Source organism: Ovis canadensis, chromosome 18 (genome assembly GCF_042477335.2).
Source record: "Ovis canadensis isolate MfBH-ARS-UI-01 breed Bighorn chromosome 18, ARS-UI_OviCan_v2, whole genome shotgun sequence".
Classification (NCBI taxonomy): Eukaryota; Metazoa; Chordata; class Mammalia; order Artiodactyla; family Bovidae; genus Ovis; species Ovis canadensis.
The window spans coordinates 47,284,716-47,301,758 of record NC_091262.1 but is presented as its reverse complement, the minus strand read 5'-3'; the positions used below and the strand labels follow the sequence as shown (position 1 = coordinate 47,301,758).

The 17,043-nt window shown below is 49.0% G+C and overlaps 1 protein-coding gene and 1 long non-coding RNA gene across 2 annotated transcripts; one reads left to right on the top strand and one right to left on the bottom strand.

Annotated features, from left to right (window-relative positions):
* Positions 1-7,628: 7,628 nt before the first annotated feature.
* On the bottom strand, positions 7,629-14,353 carry LOC138423827 (uncharacterized). Its single transcript, XR_011250464.1, has 2 exons — positions 13,214-14,353; positions 7,629-9,274 (listed from the first exon to the last, which is right to left on the bottom strand). It is a non-coding gene; the product is annotated as an uncharacterized lncRNA (long non-coding RNA).
* Positions 9,499-16,850, top strand: MPI (mannose phosphate isomerase). Its single transcript, XM_069560192.1, has 8 exons — positions 9,499-9,578; positions 10,076-10,203; positions 11,537-11,737; positions 12,477-12,618; positions 13,246-13,428; positions 14,796-14,969; positions 15,656-15,864; positions 16,163-16,850. Exons 1-8 carry the CDS (start codon positions 9,563-9,565, stop codon positions 16,379-16,381), a joined length of 1,272 nt encoding a protein of 423 aa, XP_069416293.1. The 5' UTR covers positions 9,499-9,562; the 3' UTR covers positions 16,382-16,850.
* The last annotated feature ends 193 nt before the right edge of the window (positions 16,851-17,043 follow it).

Below are 17,043 nucleotides of genomic sequence, written 5' to 3'. Positions count from 1 at the left end.
ACATCTGAGAAGCATGCTCAGCAAATCAATGAGATGCACCAAAAGCTGCAATGCCTGCAGCTGGCATTGGTCAACAGAAAAGGGCCAATTCTTCTACAGGACAACACCCAACTGCATGTCCCACAACCAATGCTTCAAAAGTTGAACAAATTGGGCTATGAAGTTTTGCATCATCTGGCATATTCACCTGACCTCTTGCCAGCTGACTACCACTTCAAGCATCTTGACAACTTTTTGCAGGGGAAAATGCTTCCACAAACAGCAGGAGGCAGAAAATGCTTTCCAAGAGTTCGTCAAATCCCAAGGCATGGATTTTTATGCTGCAGTAAACTGGTTCCAAATTGGGAAAGGAGTATGTCAAGGCTGTATATTGTCACCCTGTTTATTTAACTTACATGCAGAGTACATCATGCAAAATGCCAGGCTGGATGAAGCACAAGCTGGAATCAAGTTTACTGAGAGATATATCAATAATCTCAGATATGCAGATGACACCACCCTTATGGCAGAAAGTGAAGAGGAACTAAAGAGCCTCTTGCTGAAAGTGAAAGAGGAGAGTGAAAAAGCTGGCTTAAAACTCAACATTCAAAAAATGAAGATCATGGCATCCAGTGCCATCACCCCATGCAAATAGATGGAGAAACAATGAAAACAGTAACAGACTTTATTTTCTTGGGCTCCAAAATCACTGCAGATGATGACTGCAGCCATGAAATTAAAATACACTTGCTCCTTGGAAGAAAGCTATGGCCAACCTAGATAGCATATTAAAAAGCAGAGACATTACTTTGCCGACAAACGTCCATCTAGTCAAAGCTATGGTTTTTCCAGCAGTCATGTATGGATGTGAGTGTTGGACCATAAAGAAAGCTGAGCGCCAAAGAATTGATGCTTTTGAACTGCGGTGTTAGAGAAGACTCTTGAGAGTCCCTTGGACTGCAAGGAGATCCAACCTGTCCATCGTAAAGGGAATCAATTCTGAATATTCCTTGGAAGGACTGATGCTGAAGCTGAAACTGTAATACTTTGGCCACCTGATGTGAAGAACTGACTCATTAGAAAAGACCCTGATGCTGGGAAAGATTGAAGGCAGGAGGAGAAGGGGACGACAGAGGATGAAATGGTTGGATGGTATCACCGACTTGATGGACGTGAGTTTGAGCAAACTGCGGGAGTTCGTGATGGACAGGGAAGCCTGGAGTGCTGCAGTCCATGGGATCGCAAAGAGTCAGACATGACTTAGTGACTGAACAGCAATGTGATTTAAAGTTCACAGTCTGAAACTGAAATTATATTTGCATCAGCCTAATATATAGTAAAGAAGGTGATAAAGGATACAGATGAATGCCTAGTTGAAGAGAAACATAAGACAAAATCTGGGTTCTGAGTGCAGGAGCTTCTGTTCTTGTAAAGCTGGGGTTTGTCACCCTTCTGATTAGGCGATGTATTCACCAACACTGAAGCTCTCTAAACTAGCAGTTCAGGATTTTTTAAAAAAATAATATGACTTAAAATTTTTATTAATTTATTTTGGCTGCACTGATTCTTTGTTGCTGCAGTCAGGTTTTCTCTAGTTGTGGCAAGTGAGGGCTTCTCTTCTTTGTGGTGTGCAGGCTTCTCTGGCTTCTCTTGTTGCGGAGCATGGGCTTAGCTGTGCCGCAGCATGTGGAATCCTTCCAAATCAGGGATCGAACACTGGCAGGCAGATTCTTTACCCTGGATCACTAGGGAAGTTCAGTTCAGGGACTTTCAGTGCAGGGAGGTGTCATCATGCAGGCATGATCAACCCTTAATTCAATCTCTCCTCTCACTATAAGATAGAAGATGTGGCTGAAGATTCAAAGCTTCTAATTGTGGCTTCATCTTTCTGGTGACCAGCCCTCATCCCAATGCTATCCAGAAGCCCCCAACAGTTGCCTCATTAGGACAAAAGATGCTCCCATCACCCAGGAAATTCCAAAGGATTTAGGGGTTCTGTGTCAGGAACCAGGGTGAAAGACAAAGTATTAGAACACAAGATGTTCCGAGTAGTCTCACTGCTTAGGATATTACAAGATTTTAGGAGCTCTGGCCAGGAGGCAATGATTCTATGACAGTATGACAGGCAGCATGCAGACATCTTTGCTGTCTGCAGCCTGAGAGGAGAGCAGTCCACACAATATGGGGCTGTCTTCCCACCACCTTGTCTGCCCAGCCTAGGACATTGCTGGACTAGGAAGAATGAATGGAATTCTATTAAATGTATCCCCAATGTGAACCTTGTCCACCCACTTATCTCTGAAGACCACTGGGTTCTGTATGCTTCCATGTGGGAGACATCAAGCATTTATTCACCCATTAACTTATTTGACAAGGGAGGAGGTATAGCAGATTGGAACTCTATGCTCTTGAACCTGTTACCTTTTGGACACCCATTCTTCTTATCTCAAAATAAGGGGCTAATGACAGTACCTATCTCATAGTGTTGCTTCCCTTGTAGCTCAGCTGGTGAAGAATCTGCCTGCAATGCGGGAGACCTGGGTTTGATCCCTGGGTTGGGAAGATCCCCTGGAGAAGGGAAAGGCTACCCACTTCAGTATTCTGGCCTGGAGAATTCCATAGACTGTATAGTCCATGGGGTCGCAAAGAGTCGGACACGACTGAGCGACTTTCACTATCTCATAGGGTTAACTTGAGAATTCTTGCAAAGGGTTAGCTTAGTATTTGTGCATGTGTGCTAAGTTGCTTCAGTTGTGTCTGACTCTTTGTGACCCTACAGACTATAACCTGCCAGGCTCTTCTGTCCATGGGATTTTCCAGGCAAGAATACTGGAGTGGCTGCGCGGGCGCGGAGGGGGCCTAGAGGAGCTATCCCACGCTGAAGGTCAGGAAGGGTGGCAGTGAGGAGATACCCTTCATTCAAGGTAAGGAGCAGTGGCTGTGCTTTGCTGGAGCAGCGTGAAGAGATACCCCATGCCCAAGGTAAGAGAAACCAAAGTAAGATGGTAAGTGTTGCAAGAGGGCATCAGAGGGCAGAGGACAACCCAAGACGGGCGGGTCATGGTGGAGAGGTCTGACAGAATGTGGTCCACTGGAGAAGGGAATGGCAAGCCACTTCAGTATTCTTGCCTTGAGAACCCCATGAACAGTATTAAAAGGCAAAATGATATGATACTGAAAGAGGAACTCCCCAGGTCAGTAGGTGCCCAACACGCTACTGGAGATCAGTGGAGAAAGAACTCCAGAAAGAATGAAGGGATAGAGCCAAAGCAAAAACAATACCCAGCTGTGGATGTGACTGGTGATAGAAGCAAGGTCCGATGCTATAAAGAGCAATATTGCATAGGAACCTGGAATGTCAGGTCCATGAATCAAGGCAAATTGGAAATGGTCAAACAAGAGATGTCAAGAGTGAATGTCGACATTCTAGGAATCAGCGAACTAAAATGGACTGGAATGGGTGAATTTAACTCAGGTGACCATGATATCTACTATTGTGGGCAGGAATCCCTCAGAAGAAATGGAGTAGCCATCATGGTCAACAAAAGAGTCTGAAATGCAGTACTTGGATGCAGTCTCAAAAACGACAGAATGATCTCTGTTCGTTTCCAAGGCAAACCATTCAATATCACAGTAATCCAAGTCTATGCCCCAACCAGTAACGCTGAAGAAGCTGAAGTTGAACGGTTCTATGAAGACCTACAAGACCTTTTAGAACTAACACCCGAAACAGATGTCCTTTTCATTATAGGGGACTGGAATGCAAAAGTAGGAAGTCAAGAAACACCTGGACTAACAGGCAAATTTGGCCTTGGAATGTGGAATGAAGCAGGGCAAAGACTAATAGAGTTTTGCCAAGAAAATGCACTGGTCATATCAAACACCCTCTTCCAACAACACAAGAGAAGACTCCACACGTGGACATCACCAGATGGTCAACACCGAAATCAGATTGATTATATTCTTTGCAGCCAAAGATGGAGAAGCTCTATACAGTCAACAAAAACAAGACCAGGAGCTGACTGTGGCTCAGATCATGAACTCCTTATTACCAAATTCAGACTCAAATTGAAGAAAGTAGGGAAAACCGCTAGACTATTCAGGTATGACTTAAATCAAATCCCTTATGATTATACAGTGGAAGTGAGAAAGAGATTTAAGGGCCTAGATCTGATAGAGTGCCTGATGAACTATGGAATGAGGTTCATGACATTGTATAGGAGACAGGGATCAAGACCATCCCCATGGAAAAGAAATGCAAAAAAGCAAAATGGCTGTCTGGGGAGGCCTTACAAATAGCTGTGAAAAGAAGAGAGGTGAAAAGCAAAGGAGAAAAGGAAAGATACAAGCATCTGAATGCAGAGTTCCAAAGAATAGCAAGAAGAGATAAGAAAGCCTTCTTCAGTGATCAATGCAAAGAAATAGAGGAAAATAACAGAATGGGAAAGACTAGAGATCTCAAGAAAATTAGAGATACCAAGGGAAGATTTCATGCAAAGATGGGCTCGATAAAGGACAGAAATGGTATGGACCTAACAGAAGCAGAAGATATTAAGAAGAGGTGGCAAGAATACACAGAAGAACTATACAAAAAAGATCTTCACGACCCAGATAATCACGATGGTGTGATCACTCTTCTAGAGCCAGACATCCTGGAATGTGAAGTCAAATGGGCTTTAGAAAGCATCACTACAAACACAGCTAGTGGAGGTGATAGAATTCCTATTGAGCTATTTCAAATCCTGAAGGATGATGCTGTGAAAGTGCTGTACTCAATATGCCAGCAAATTTGGAAAACTCAGCAGTGGGCACAGGACTGGAAAAGGTCAGTTTTCATTCCAATCCCAAAGAAAGGCAATGTCAAAGAATGCTCAAACTACTGCACAATTGCACTCATCTCACATGCTAGTAAAGTAATGCTCAAAATTCTCCAAGCCAGGCTTTAGCAATATGTGAACCGTGAACTTCTAGATGTTCAAGCTGGTTTTAGAAAAGGCAGAGAAACCAGAGATCAAATTGCCAACATCCGCTGGATCATGGAAAAAGCAAGAGAGTTCCAGAAAAACATCTATTTCTGTTTTATTGACTATGCCAAAGCCTTTGGCTGTGTGGCTCACAATAAACTGTGGAAAATTCTTCGAGAGATGGGAATACCAGACCACCTGACCTGCCTCTTGAGAAATCTGTATGCAGGTCAGGAAGCAACAGTTAGAACTGGACATGGAACAACAGACTGGTTCCAAATAGGAAAAGGAGTACGTCAAGGCTGTATATTGTCACCCTGCTTATTTAACTTCTATGCAGAGTACATCATGAGAAACGTTGGACTGGAAGAAGACTGCTGGGAGAAATATCAATAACCTCAGATATGCAGATGACACCACCCTTATGGCAGAAAGTGAAGAGGAACTAAAAAGCCTCTTGATGAAAGTGAAAGAGGAGAGTGAAAAAGTTGGCTTAAAGCTCAACATTCAGAAAACGAAGATCATGGCATCCGGTCCAATCATTTCATGGGAAATGGATGGGGAAACAGTAGAAACAGTGTCAGACTTCATTTTGGGCTCCAAAATCACTGCAGATGGTGATTGCAGCCATGAAATTAAAAGATGCTTACTCCTTGGAAGAAAAGTTATGACCAACCTAGATAGCATATTCAAAAGCAGAGACATTACTTTGCTGACTAAGGTCTGTCTAGTCAAGGCTGTGGTTTTTCCTGTGGTCATGTATGGATGTGAGAGTTGGACTGTGAAGAAGGCTGAGCGCCGAAGAATTGATGCTTTTGAACTGTGGTGTTGGAGAAGACTCTTGAGAGTCCCTTGGACTGCAAGGAGATCCAACCAGTCCATTCTGAAGGAGATTGGCCCTGGGATTTCTTTGGAAGGAATAATGCTAAAGCTGAAACTCCAGTACTTTGGCCACCTGATGTGAAGAGTTGACTCATTGGAAAAGACTGTGATGCTGGGAGGGATTGGGGGCAGGAGGAGAAGGGGACGACAGAAGATGAGATGGCTGGATGGCATCACGGACTCGATGGACGTGAGTCTGAGTGAACTCCGGGAGTTGGTAATGGACAGGGAGGCCTGGCATGCTGTGATTCATGGGGTCGCAAAGAGTCAGACACGACTGAGCGACTGAACCGAACTGTCATCCCCTCCTCCAAGGGATCTTAACCCAGGGATCTTCTCAACCCACATCTCTTACGTCTCCTGCATTGGCAGACAGGTTCTTTACCACTAGCATCACCTGGGAAGCCCTTTGTATTTAATACATAACAAACAAATGTTATCTGCTATTACTGGTTGACTGTCAGCTGAGCGCTGGCAGAAATGGGAAGCTGAATTAGATGTATAGTCTAGAAGGAGAGAGAAGAAAGCAAATTATCACTAGATAATAAAATGTGATCAGTTCTATTAGATCTAGACAAGTAAGAGTTAAGGGTGAAAGGTTCTAGGTTCTCCAGACACCCTAGTTTCCCTTCTAGATAGATATATTTTTCTGTATGTGGGAGGGTGGGGTGAGGTGGGTGCTCTGTGCCAACAATCTAAGTTCTCCCTTCCCTGTGAAAAATACTCTGAGGAAGGAACTCTAACGTTACTTCAGTGGTAGTGGTGTTAGGAAGTGCCCCAAGAAGCCCCTGTGCCCAGACTAATCCCTTATTCTTCCCTGAGAAGGTCCATTTGGCTGGGCGAGTGGGAATGAGAGGAAGAGAGGTATTCAAAGCCAGGAGGTAGGTGAGATGTGCAGCTTGTATGTTTCGTTTTATTATTCTTTAGTGCATGGTGAAGCTTTCTTTGAAATGCAGGTAGATTTATCTGAGTGAGGGGACTCTTGCTGCTGCTGCTGCTGCTAAGTCACTTCAATCGTGCCTGACTCTGTGCGACCCCATAGACGTCAGCCCACCAGGCTCCCCCGTCCCTGGGATTCTCCAGGCAAGAACATTGGAGTGGGTTGCCATTTCCCTCTCCAATTCATGAAAGTGAAAAGTGAAAGTGAAGTCGCTCAGTCTTGTCCAAGTCTTAGTGACCCCATGGACCGCAGCCTACCAGGCTCCTCCGTCCATGGGATTTTCCAGGCAAGAGTACCGGAGTGGGGTGCCATTGCCTTCTTCGAGGGGACTCTTAGGGAGGTCGTTATCAATAGCTAGGCAGAACACTGCAGAGAAAACAGTGGCCTCTCTTTCCCCTGGACATGTATGGTAGAGGCCATGGGAATCAGTGGGGTTGGGTGGCAGGGGGAAGAGAAGGCAGAGTCAGGATTACAGGTCATCACTCCAGGTCCCCTGGTGCTTTAGCTGCTATGTTCCTGGGATGCCCTCTTCCTGGGCTGTTGACTGAGGAGGTCTGCATGTTAGAGCCTTTCTCTACAGGATATAGCAAGGTTACTCCAAAGCCAAGGTCCAGCCCAGCCTTTGCCATGCAGGGCTCCTGATGACATCCCATGACTTCTGTGTACGTGGCTTGTGAGCAACTCAGCGTGGAGGAGGAGCTAGGGTTCTGAGTCCTGCAGTACTTAGGGTGGAGAGAATCAGAAGAACACCAAGCACTGACTGCCTTCCCGAACCACATCATCCCATCCAACCCTCCAACAAGGCTTTCAGTCCAGCATTATTATTCCCACTTTACACACGAAGAAACTGAAGCTCAGACAGATTAAGGGCCTTGCATGTGACCTTTACCATCATCACCACGCATCAGTGAGTTCCTGCTTAGATCGTAGCAATGCTTTGCTCAGATCTGCTAATGAACACCTGACATCCTCATAATAGTCCACAAAGTACTGCCCACTGCCTTTCCTCTCTCACCACCACACTTTCACCTTTCCTGCTCACTCTGCTCCAACCAGTCTGGCCTCTTTGCTATTTACTCCGAAAATGACAGGCACATTTCCACGTTCCCACCTTAGGGCCTTTGCTATAGCTGTGTCTTCTGCTCAGGGCATTCTCTCCTCCTCACTTCCAAGTCCACAGTCAATTCTCACCTCAGTGAGGCTTATCTAGGCAACCTTTTAAATTTTACTGGCTGCCTTCCGCCTCCACCCACACCCCTTACTTTTTGTAGCACTGACTTTTCAACTTGCTATGTGATTTACTTGTTTATCATACTTGTTTGCTGTCTTCCTGTCACCAGAATGTAAGCTCTACAAAGACAAAATAGTTCTTATCTTGCTCTTCCTTGTGTCTCTAGCCCTCAGAACAGTCTGTGGCATTTATCAGGTTCTCAGTAAATATGCTATTGTACAGGCCTGGCAAGTGCGACAGCCCCGCGCGGGGCGCCCAGTACTTCGCAGCCTCCTGCCCCCCAGGCTAGGAACCTAGGGCGCTGGTCACTGCTTTGTTCCTGCCTTTGTCTCCACCATGATTTCTGCGAGGCCGCTCCAAATGTCCATCTGCTGCTGCTGCTGCTGCTAAGTCGTTTCAGTCGTGTCCAACTCTGTGTGACCCCATAGAGGGCAGCCCACCAGGCTCCCCTGTCCCTGGGATTCTCCAGGCAAGAACACTGGAGTGGGTTGCCATTTCCTTCTCCAATGCATGAAAGTGAAAAGTGAAGGTGAAGTTGCTCAGTCGTGTCTGATTCTTCGCGACCCCATGGACTGCAGCCCACCAGGCTCCTCCATCCATGGGATTTTCCAGGCAAGAGTACTGGAGTGGGGTGCCATCGCCTTCTCCGAAGTGTCCATCACCTCATGGCAAATTGATGGGGGAAAAATGGAAACAGTGGCAGATTTTATTTTGGGGGGCTCCAAAATCACTGCAGATGGTGACTGCAGCCATGAAGTTAAAAGACACTTGCTCCTTGGAAGAAAAGCGATGACAAACCTAGACAGCATTTTAAAAAGCAGAGCATCACTTTGCTGACAAAGGTCCCTATGGTCAAAGCTATGCTTTTTCCGGTAGTCATGTATAACATGTGAGAGTTGGACCATAAAGAAGGCTGAGCACCGAAGAATTGATGCTTTTGAACTCTGGTTTTGGAGAAGACTCTTGAGAGTCCATGGGACAGCAAGGAGATCAAATCTGTTAATCCTAAAGAAAACCAACCCCGAATATTCATTGAAAGGACTGATGCTGAAGGTGAAATTCCAATACTTTGGCCACCTGATGCCAAGAGCTGACTCACTTGAAAGACCCTGATGCTGGGAAAGATTGAGGGCAGTAGAGGAGGGCGACAGAGGACGAGATGGTTGGATGGCATCACTGACTCAATGGACATGAGTTTGAGTAAGCTCCGGGAGTTGGTGATGGACAGGGAGGCCTGGAGTCCTGCAGTTCACGCGGTCGCAAAAAGTCTGATAGAACCTAAGAGACGGAAAAAGAACAACAATAAATACGTGTCAGGTGAAGGAACGAGCAAAAAAAATGCTGAGACCTCAGATTGCCGGCTGGAAGGCTCTGTACTTGTGGGGGTTCCTTCTGAGAGCGGGAGTGTGGGAGAGGGATTTAGCCTGCCGGCAGTGGCCACACCTGGCACTCAGACGTCCGAGAAGGCGAGAGAACTACATTTCCCATGAATCTCTGACGGGAGAGAGGTCGAGGGTGCTGCCGGGAAAGATATACGTGCTAGAAGACCGGTCCGAGGCCTCGAGGATGGCCGCTCAGCGAGGTGGGCTGTTGACTGGGGTGCCAGCGAGAGTTGGGATGGATTGCGCCCGACCCTTCCTGACCTAATACGGCAGGTCGAACTCCGCCCCAGCCCCTCGGGGCTCTGCGGAAAGATGAATGGGCGCCGGGAAGAGGAGGGGGCACCCGCGATGGGGATCGAGCCCTTATTGGAGCCCTTGAAAGGGGGTTTTGAGGGGAGACGGTTGCGCCTGGGTTACTTCTAGACTGGGTGCAGTGGAATAGGTTCCTCTCACGCCCTCCGCGTCACAGTAACGCAGTTATCTGCCTCAGGTCAGCAGGAGATCCTTACTACCCGTCTTACAGACGGGAACATCGAGGCATGCAGAAGAGAAGGGTCTCAACTCAAAACCTACAAACTCTTTATTTGACTCTATCCCTCAGATAAAACCCTCAGCTCAGGTCTGGTTCCCCCGGGACAGGAGGGTCAGGCCTCAGGAGTGGGGTGGAAACTAACGCTCTGTCTGTACCCCCACCCAGTATTCCCACTTTCCTGTGTGGTGCAGCAATATGCCTGGGGAAAGTTGGGTACCAACAGTGAAGTGGCCCGGCTGCTGGCCAGCAGTGACCCACTGGCCCAGATCTCAGAGGACAAACCATATGCAGAGGTGAGACCCCGGCTGTATTTCAGCCTACTCGACCAGCAGGTGGGAGGAAGGGACTCCTCTATCAAAGGGGTTGAGGCAAGTCTTGTGAATCTGAGGGGAAGGGGAGGCAGAAAAGGGAGAGGAGGCCTTCTTAGGGCTTCATATCTGTGCAGGTTGATGAACCCAGATGGCAGCACAAAAAGAAGTGAGGTTTTGTCATAATAGACTGAAATTTCCAGTACCCTCCTTCCTTCCCCAAGGAACTGTCAGCACTTACTGAATTTTATTTTATTGAAGTATAGTTGATTTACAATGTTGTGTTAATTTCTTCTGTACAACAGAGTGACTCAGTTCTGTGTGTGTGTGTTAAGTCACTTCAGTCGTGTCTGACTCTGCAACCCTACGAACTGTAGTCTGCTAGGCTCCTCTGTCTGTGGGATTCTCCAGGCAAGAATACTGGAGTGGGTTGCCATTTCCTCCTCTAGGGGATCTTCCTGACCCATATTCTTTTCCATTATGATTTGTCACAGAATATTGAATATAGTTTCCTGTGCTATACAGAGGGGTTTCCCAGATGGTGCCAGTGCCTGCCAGTGCAGGAGACATAAGAGATGTGGGTTCAATCCCTGGGTTGGTAAGATCCCCTGGAGGACGGCATGGCAACCCACTCCAGTGTTCTTGCCTGGAGAATCACATGGACAGAGGAGCCTAGTGGGCTACAGTCCATAGGGTCACAAAAAGTCTAACACAACTGAAGCGATGTAGCACACACACACGTGCTATACAGTATGACCTTGCTGCTGCTTCTTTTATTTTGTTTTTAGCACTTACTGAATTTTAATTCAGCCCTCCTTGACAATTATAATTTTTACTTTGATTGACTTTTTTAATAACCTAAAATACACAGTTATCCTGCCCATTTAGTAAAGGAAAAGCCAAAACACAGGAAAGCATTAGCTTCTGCTTCTGAGATTGGAATAAATGAATGTTAACCCCTCACAGAGCCATTTGAGAATTAGAGCTTTTCAGTGACCTTGACAGTTGTAGGTTTCGTTCTCGTCATTGGACCGATGAGAAAACTGAGACCCAGAGACAATACATTAAAACTAGCCCAAGCTTCCGCAGCTGGGTGGAGGCAGAGCCTCAACTAGAGCTTGGGTGTCCTGACTCCTGGTACTCTGTGGTCTGCTGCCCCTGGTATGTCTGTGATGTTATGAACATTTATACCCAGTCCTACGAGGCCTGTCTCAGGACTTGGCTGCCTTATGGGGAGCACAGGGTAACGGAGCAGGGCAGGCCAATGGGTGGTGCCAGGTTCTGCCTTTGTCCCTCCCAAGTTTCCTGTTTTTTACAGCTGTGGATGGGGACCCACCCCCGGGGAGATGCCAAGATCCTCGACAACCGCATCTCACAGAAGACCCTAGGCCAGTGGATTGCTGATAATCAGGACAGCTTGGGTTCGAAGGTCAAGGACACCTTTAATGGCAAACTACCCTTCCTCTTCAAAGTGCTTTCAGTTGAAACGGCCCTGTCCATCCAGGCACACCCGAACAAGGTACAGCATCAGAGTAGTGCACGGAGGTCAGGTTAGAGAAGAGCTTAAGAGTCAAGACTCTTGTACAGCTTTTACTTCTGGTTTTACCCTGCCCATGCCAGGCTCCAGCCCAGAATTAAATCTGAGCCTGACAACTCCTAGTTTAGCTCTGCAAGGCCTATTGCCAGTGACTCATGTGGCAACTAAGTCTAAGTGGACAGCTGATCAGCCTGTGCCACGGCAGCTTCTCCACGCTTGTTCCTGGCTCCCCTCAGCAAACCCCAGCCCAGCCAATTCATATCTGCCCTTTTTCCACCTGACTCTCAGAGTTCACCTTCCAAGGCACAGCAGTTACCCTAGTCATGGCCTTAATTCCACCCCTGTGGTCTTTCTGCCCAAGCCTGTGTGTGAGTCATAGCTTAAGCATTTGTCTTTCCAAACTTCAAGGGCAAAGAAGACCCAGAGAAGAGAGGGATTTACCCAAAGTTACACAGCTTGTTAGTGTCAGAACTTGGCTTGGTATTTGGGTCTTCTGGTTCATAGTCCTCTTAAAGTTTGCCCCAGCTCTCCCCCAGAGTTGATCCATGTGCCTGCCTTGGGTTGGCTGAACCCTGAGTTTCTGAATTATGCTTTGACTGGGCTCAGTGCCAAGGGCAGGAAGCTGACTGGGGAGGGTCAAGAACAAGGGCTAGTGGGGACTGGTGTCTTGCTGGGTGATGGCTGCACCTAACCAGCCTCCTCTCCCTTGCCCATCCCACAGGAGCTGGCAGAGAAGCTGCACCTCCAGGCTCCACAGCACTACCCTGATGCCAACCATAAGCCAGAGATGGCAATTGCCCTCACCCCCTTCCAGGGCTTATGCGGCTTCCGGCCAGTTGAGGAAATTGTGACCTTTCTAACAAGTAAGGTTGGGCAAAATGCTAAGAGCCTGCATACTGGACCTAGGATGCAAGGGCAACCCGGGGCAGAGCCGGAGGCTGAGAACAGAGGCTGCGTGTCCCAGGAACTGAAGGGCTGGTTGGCCTCATGAATTTTTAAAAAATGATTTATATGTATTTGGCTACATCAGGCCTTTATTGTGGCAGGCGGGATCATCACTGCATCAAGCGGAACCTTTCATTGCATTGCACGGGCTCTCTAGTTTGTGACATACAGGCTCCAGGGCGCTCAGGCTCAGTAGTTGCAGTGCTCAGGGTTAATTGCTCTGCGGTATGTGGGATCTTGGTTCCCCAACCAGGTATTGAACCCTCATCTCCTCCATTGCAAGGCAGATTCTTAACCACTGGACCACTCAGGGAAGTCCCGTGGCCTCATGAATTCTTGATGTTCCTGGGGGAGGCTCGTGAGACCAGGCTCAGGTGTGGTTGCTGAGGGCTGGTCATGAGCAGTAAGTTTTCACGGCAAAACTTACATAGCATTGCCTGGCTCCTTGGTTAGGAATGAGACGGGGAGGCCTCCTCCGGCTTTCCACGTTTGCGGGTTCCATCTTAACCATACCTGATGCAGGTCCTGGCCTGACCTTCCTGCAGAGGTGCCGGAATTCCAGTTTCTAATTGGAGATGACGCAGCAGCGCAGCTGAAACAGAGCCTGAGCCAGGACTCCGAGGCTGTGACTTCTGCTCTGCGGAGCTGTTTCTCCCACCTGATGAAGAGCGAGAAGAAGGTGGTGGTGGAGCAGCTGAACCTGTTGGTGAAGCGGATCTCGCAGCAAGGTGGGTGTCTTAGGCCTGAACGCAGTGCCCCTTCCTGGGCCCCTGGCAGAGTGGCTCGGCTGTAGGAATAGGGTTCTCAACCCCTTTACTCAAGTAGACCACCAAACGGGTCTGACTTAGATGGTCTGTTAACAACTTAGCATTTCTTTCCCAGTCTTTCTGGAACAGGGCCCTGCTGCTTCTTACCTGGTTATCTCCTTTAGATGGGTGGAGACAGGCTGGCCTGGAAACTGGAAAAGTACTAGGCTGTCTCTCACCTGGGCATTCTGAGATTTCTCGGCCCTAGAGCTGCTGTCCAAAGGGTTTTATACTTTGGGGCTGGAGAACAGGAAGGAGATAAAAGCATCCAAAAACCTGAAGTCCTGAGCTCTCAATCAGTAGATCTTTCCTTAAATACCTGCTCTGGGCCCAACCTTGGGCTAAGAAGGAGAGTTCAGGAAATGACTTTGATGGGTGTGGTTGTGTCAACTTTGGGTTTGGAAGTTAATACAAGCAGTAAAGAGCAAGGCAGAATGGACTCTGCTAGGAGCTTATATGGCACACATGATGAGCTCCAGCTCCTTCTCCACTCTTTTAGAGACGCCCCCACCACACACAGTTAAGGAAACCCAGCTCACTGCCCTCCCCCCTTCCCCGCAATTCCCACCAAGCCTTCCCTCACCACTCTAGCCCAAGCTGAGCTCCTTCTCCCCTGGTCAGCCTGGGACACATTTCGACCCTTGGTTGCATCCTGCTCTGGGGTGACCAACCATCACTGTTTGCCTGGGACTGAGAGATTGTCAGTGTTAAGGGGAAAGGCCTGGGCTAACTGGGACAGTTAGTCACCCCATGGGGAACCCTTGGGTTCTCTCCTAACTAGATTTTTAAGCTCCTAGAGCAGTCATCTCAACCAGGGGACACTGGAAGTGTAGAGGCATCTTTGGTTGTGAAACCTGGGTTTGGGGTGCTAGTGATATTTTATAGGTGGGGGCCAGGGATACTACTAGACATCCTATAGTACATAGGACAGCCCCCACAACAGTTACCTGGCCTCAAATGTCAGTAATGCTGAGGCTGAGAAGCGCTGTCTAAAAGGACTACACTCTAGCCCTTTTAGTGGCCGGTAGAGTGGTGTAGCCCTTTTAGTGGCCGGTAGAGTGGTGGGCATATCAATAGTCAAAATGGGGAAAATGGCATCTGTGTAGGCTGGAATAGCAAGGAAGCCTGGCCCCCACAGGGTGGGGGATGTGACTAGAACATGCCCACCTGTTCCTGGATTCCTGGACTAGGGTCTTCTCTGGGACTCTCTCTGGCCAGGGGGTGGGGTGGGGAGCTGTGAATGCCCTCAAGGGTTACTGAGTAGCCTTGGGGTGCTCTGTGCCCCTCAGTGGCTGCTGGAAACAGCATGGAGGACATCTGTGGGGAGCTCCTGCTGCAGCTGCACCAACAGTACCCGGGTGATATCGGATGCTTTGCCATCTACTTCCTGAATCTGCTTACCCTGAAGCCGGGGGAGGCCATGTTTCTGGAGGCCAACGTGCCCCATGCCTACCTGAAAGGAGGTGAGCCGCATTTCAGCAGTGAGCCCCACAGCCCACCCCCTCAGGCCTTGTTTCTCCGTCTGGACAGAACAGGAGATGGTGGTGGAGGAGACTGCCTTTAAAGTCCCACCCAGCTCTGAGCTCCCAGGACTCCTGGGATCAGCAGGGAGGTGACCAGTCAGGAGATGAATGCCAGCTCAGTGCTGGACACTGGTTGGATCCTCACACCACCCCTGTGAGCTCAGGACACCCTCATGTTGAGCCCTGTCAAGTGTGCCAACTGCAGTTTGAATCCAAGCCTCTGTTGGATCAAGGCCATTGTTCTCGCCCCTGCATCACAGTGCCTTCACACGTCTATCGCGTCTATGCAGAGATTTTTGTTAAAAAACACATTGCCACAGAAGGGTGTCACACTTTGATGGTTGGCTGCTTATCCACTTGTGGACAGGATTCTTTAGTAGAAGGGAAGAATACAATGTCTCCAGAGGGTTGGAGCTCCCCCAGGGGTTAACATGACTCCCCTTGAGAGTGGTGGGTGACATCACCTGTTTTTGGTAACTGTTATCTTAGCCCATTCTCAACAGAAGATGCTGTTCATAGTTTCATCTAATGCTGCTGGGAGTTCATGGCACTCAGGTTAAGAAAGCCCAGCCCTGGAGAGCCAAACTCCAAGGCACCCTTAGCACATGCCCACTGTCTGTCCCCAGACTGCGTGGAGTGCATGGCATGTTCAGATAACACAGTGCGTGCTGGCCTGACACCCAAGTTCATCGATGTGCCAACTCTGTGTGAAATGCTCAGCTACACCCCCAGCCCCAGCCAGGACAGGCTCTTCCCTCCAGCACGGAGCCCAGAAGACCCCTACCTCTCTGTCTACAATCCCCCTGTGCCAGACTTCACCGTTATGAAGGTGGAGGTGAGTGAGGGCTGTGGTTTCCTTGTGTGGCATGCAGAACCCTGGCAAGGCCCCCGTGTGGGGTATGCCCGGGGCTGGGCTTCCTTTCTGCCATGCTCATGTAGTGGGCAACTGCTGCAGGGCCTGCCTATGCCTCTCTGTACAGGGACCAGATGGGCCTTCGTGCTGGTGAAAGCCTGAGCAGCAGGGCAGGAGGCGGCAGAGCTCCCCCTCTTACTGCCCTTGGGGTAGTCCTGGGACCCCTGGGAGCTAACAGCAGCTCAGACCCTGCTCCGTTGTGTCGTTTCTTCCTGCCCAGGTACCTGGCTCTGTCACTGAATACAAGGTCTTGGCCCTGGACTCTGCCAGCATCCTCCTGGTGGTGCAGGGGACAGTGACAGCCAGCAGCCCCACAGCCCAGGCAACAATCCCCCTGAAACGTGGCAGGGTGCTCTTCATTGGGGCCAACGAGAGTGTCTCACTGAAGCTCACTGTGCCTGAGGACCTGCTGATGTTCCGTGCCTGCTGCCTGCTATAGAGGCCACAGCCTTCCTGGCTCTCCTCTGCTAGTCACCCTACATCCTGGCCAGCCTCACCTCCGCAGACCCAGCCCAGATCCCTTCCCTGCTCTGGGCTCTTTGAGTACACCCTGAAAGACTGGGGGAGAAGAGCTTGAAGGTGGTGACTCCTGAGCAGGCCAAGGCTGAACCGTCTTCTTCCTGGTAGGAGGGGCCCATGTGAGGACTGAGAGCTGATACTCCCCTTGGATCTCGCCACACTGGAGCCAGGCTCTCCTCAGAGCTCAAGAACAGCAGCCCTGTCCCAGCCTATGGCATTAGGCAGACTGGTGAGATCTAGGATTAGCTAAGCAGCAGTCACAGCAAGATAGGTAATTAATCTGTAAGAATATAGGTTTCCGCAGTGCAGAGGGAAAAGGGTAGCCCTGTGGCCTGATGCCGCTCTGTTAAAGCAATTAAAGATCACTTGTTTGAGGTCTGTGGGCTAAAGAGCACTCAGCCTTTGGCATTTCAGTCCCTGAAGTGGGCTGAAGGAGCCCTCCCTGGATGTTGTCCAGTTTTTGCTTTATTCAGGTTTCAGACAGCTCCCTGAGGTAGGCAGAGGCTTCTATGGGACAGGTAGCCCACTGTAGCCTCAGTGGCAGAGCTTGCAGGCAGGCCTCAGGCCCCCTAGCCTTGCATA

What these genes read in the sequence shown, in the direction of transcription:
- MPI (XM_069560192.1), top strand. An exon ending in GAAGCGGATCTCGCAGCAAG is followed by an intron (nt 13,429 to 14,795) that starts GTGGGTGTCTTA and finishes TGTGCCCCTCAG; the next exon opens with TGGCTGCTGGAAACAGCATG. An exon ending in CCATGCCTACCTGAAAGGAG is followed by an intron (nt 14,970 to 15,655) that starts GTGAGCCGCATT and finishes GTCTGTCCCCAG; the next exon opens with ACTGCGTGGAGTGCATGGCA.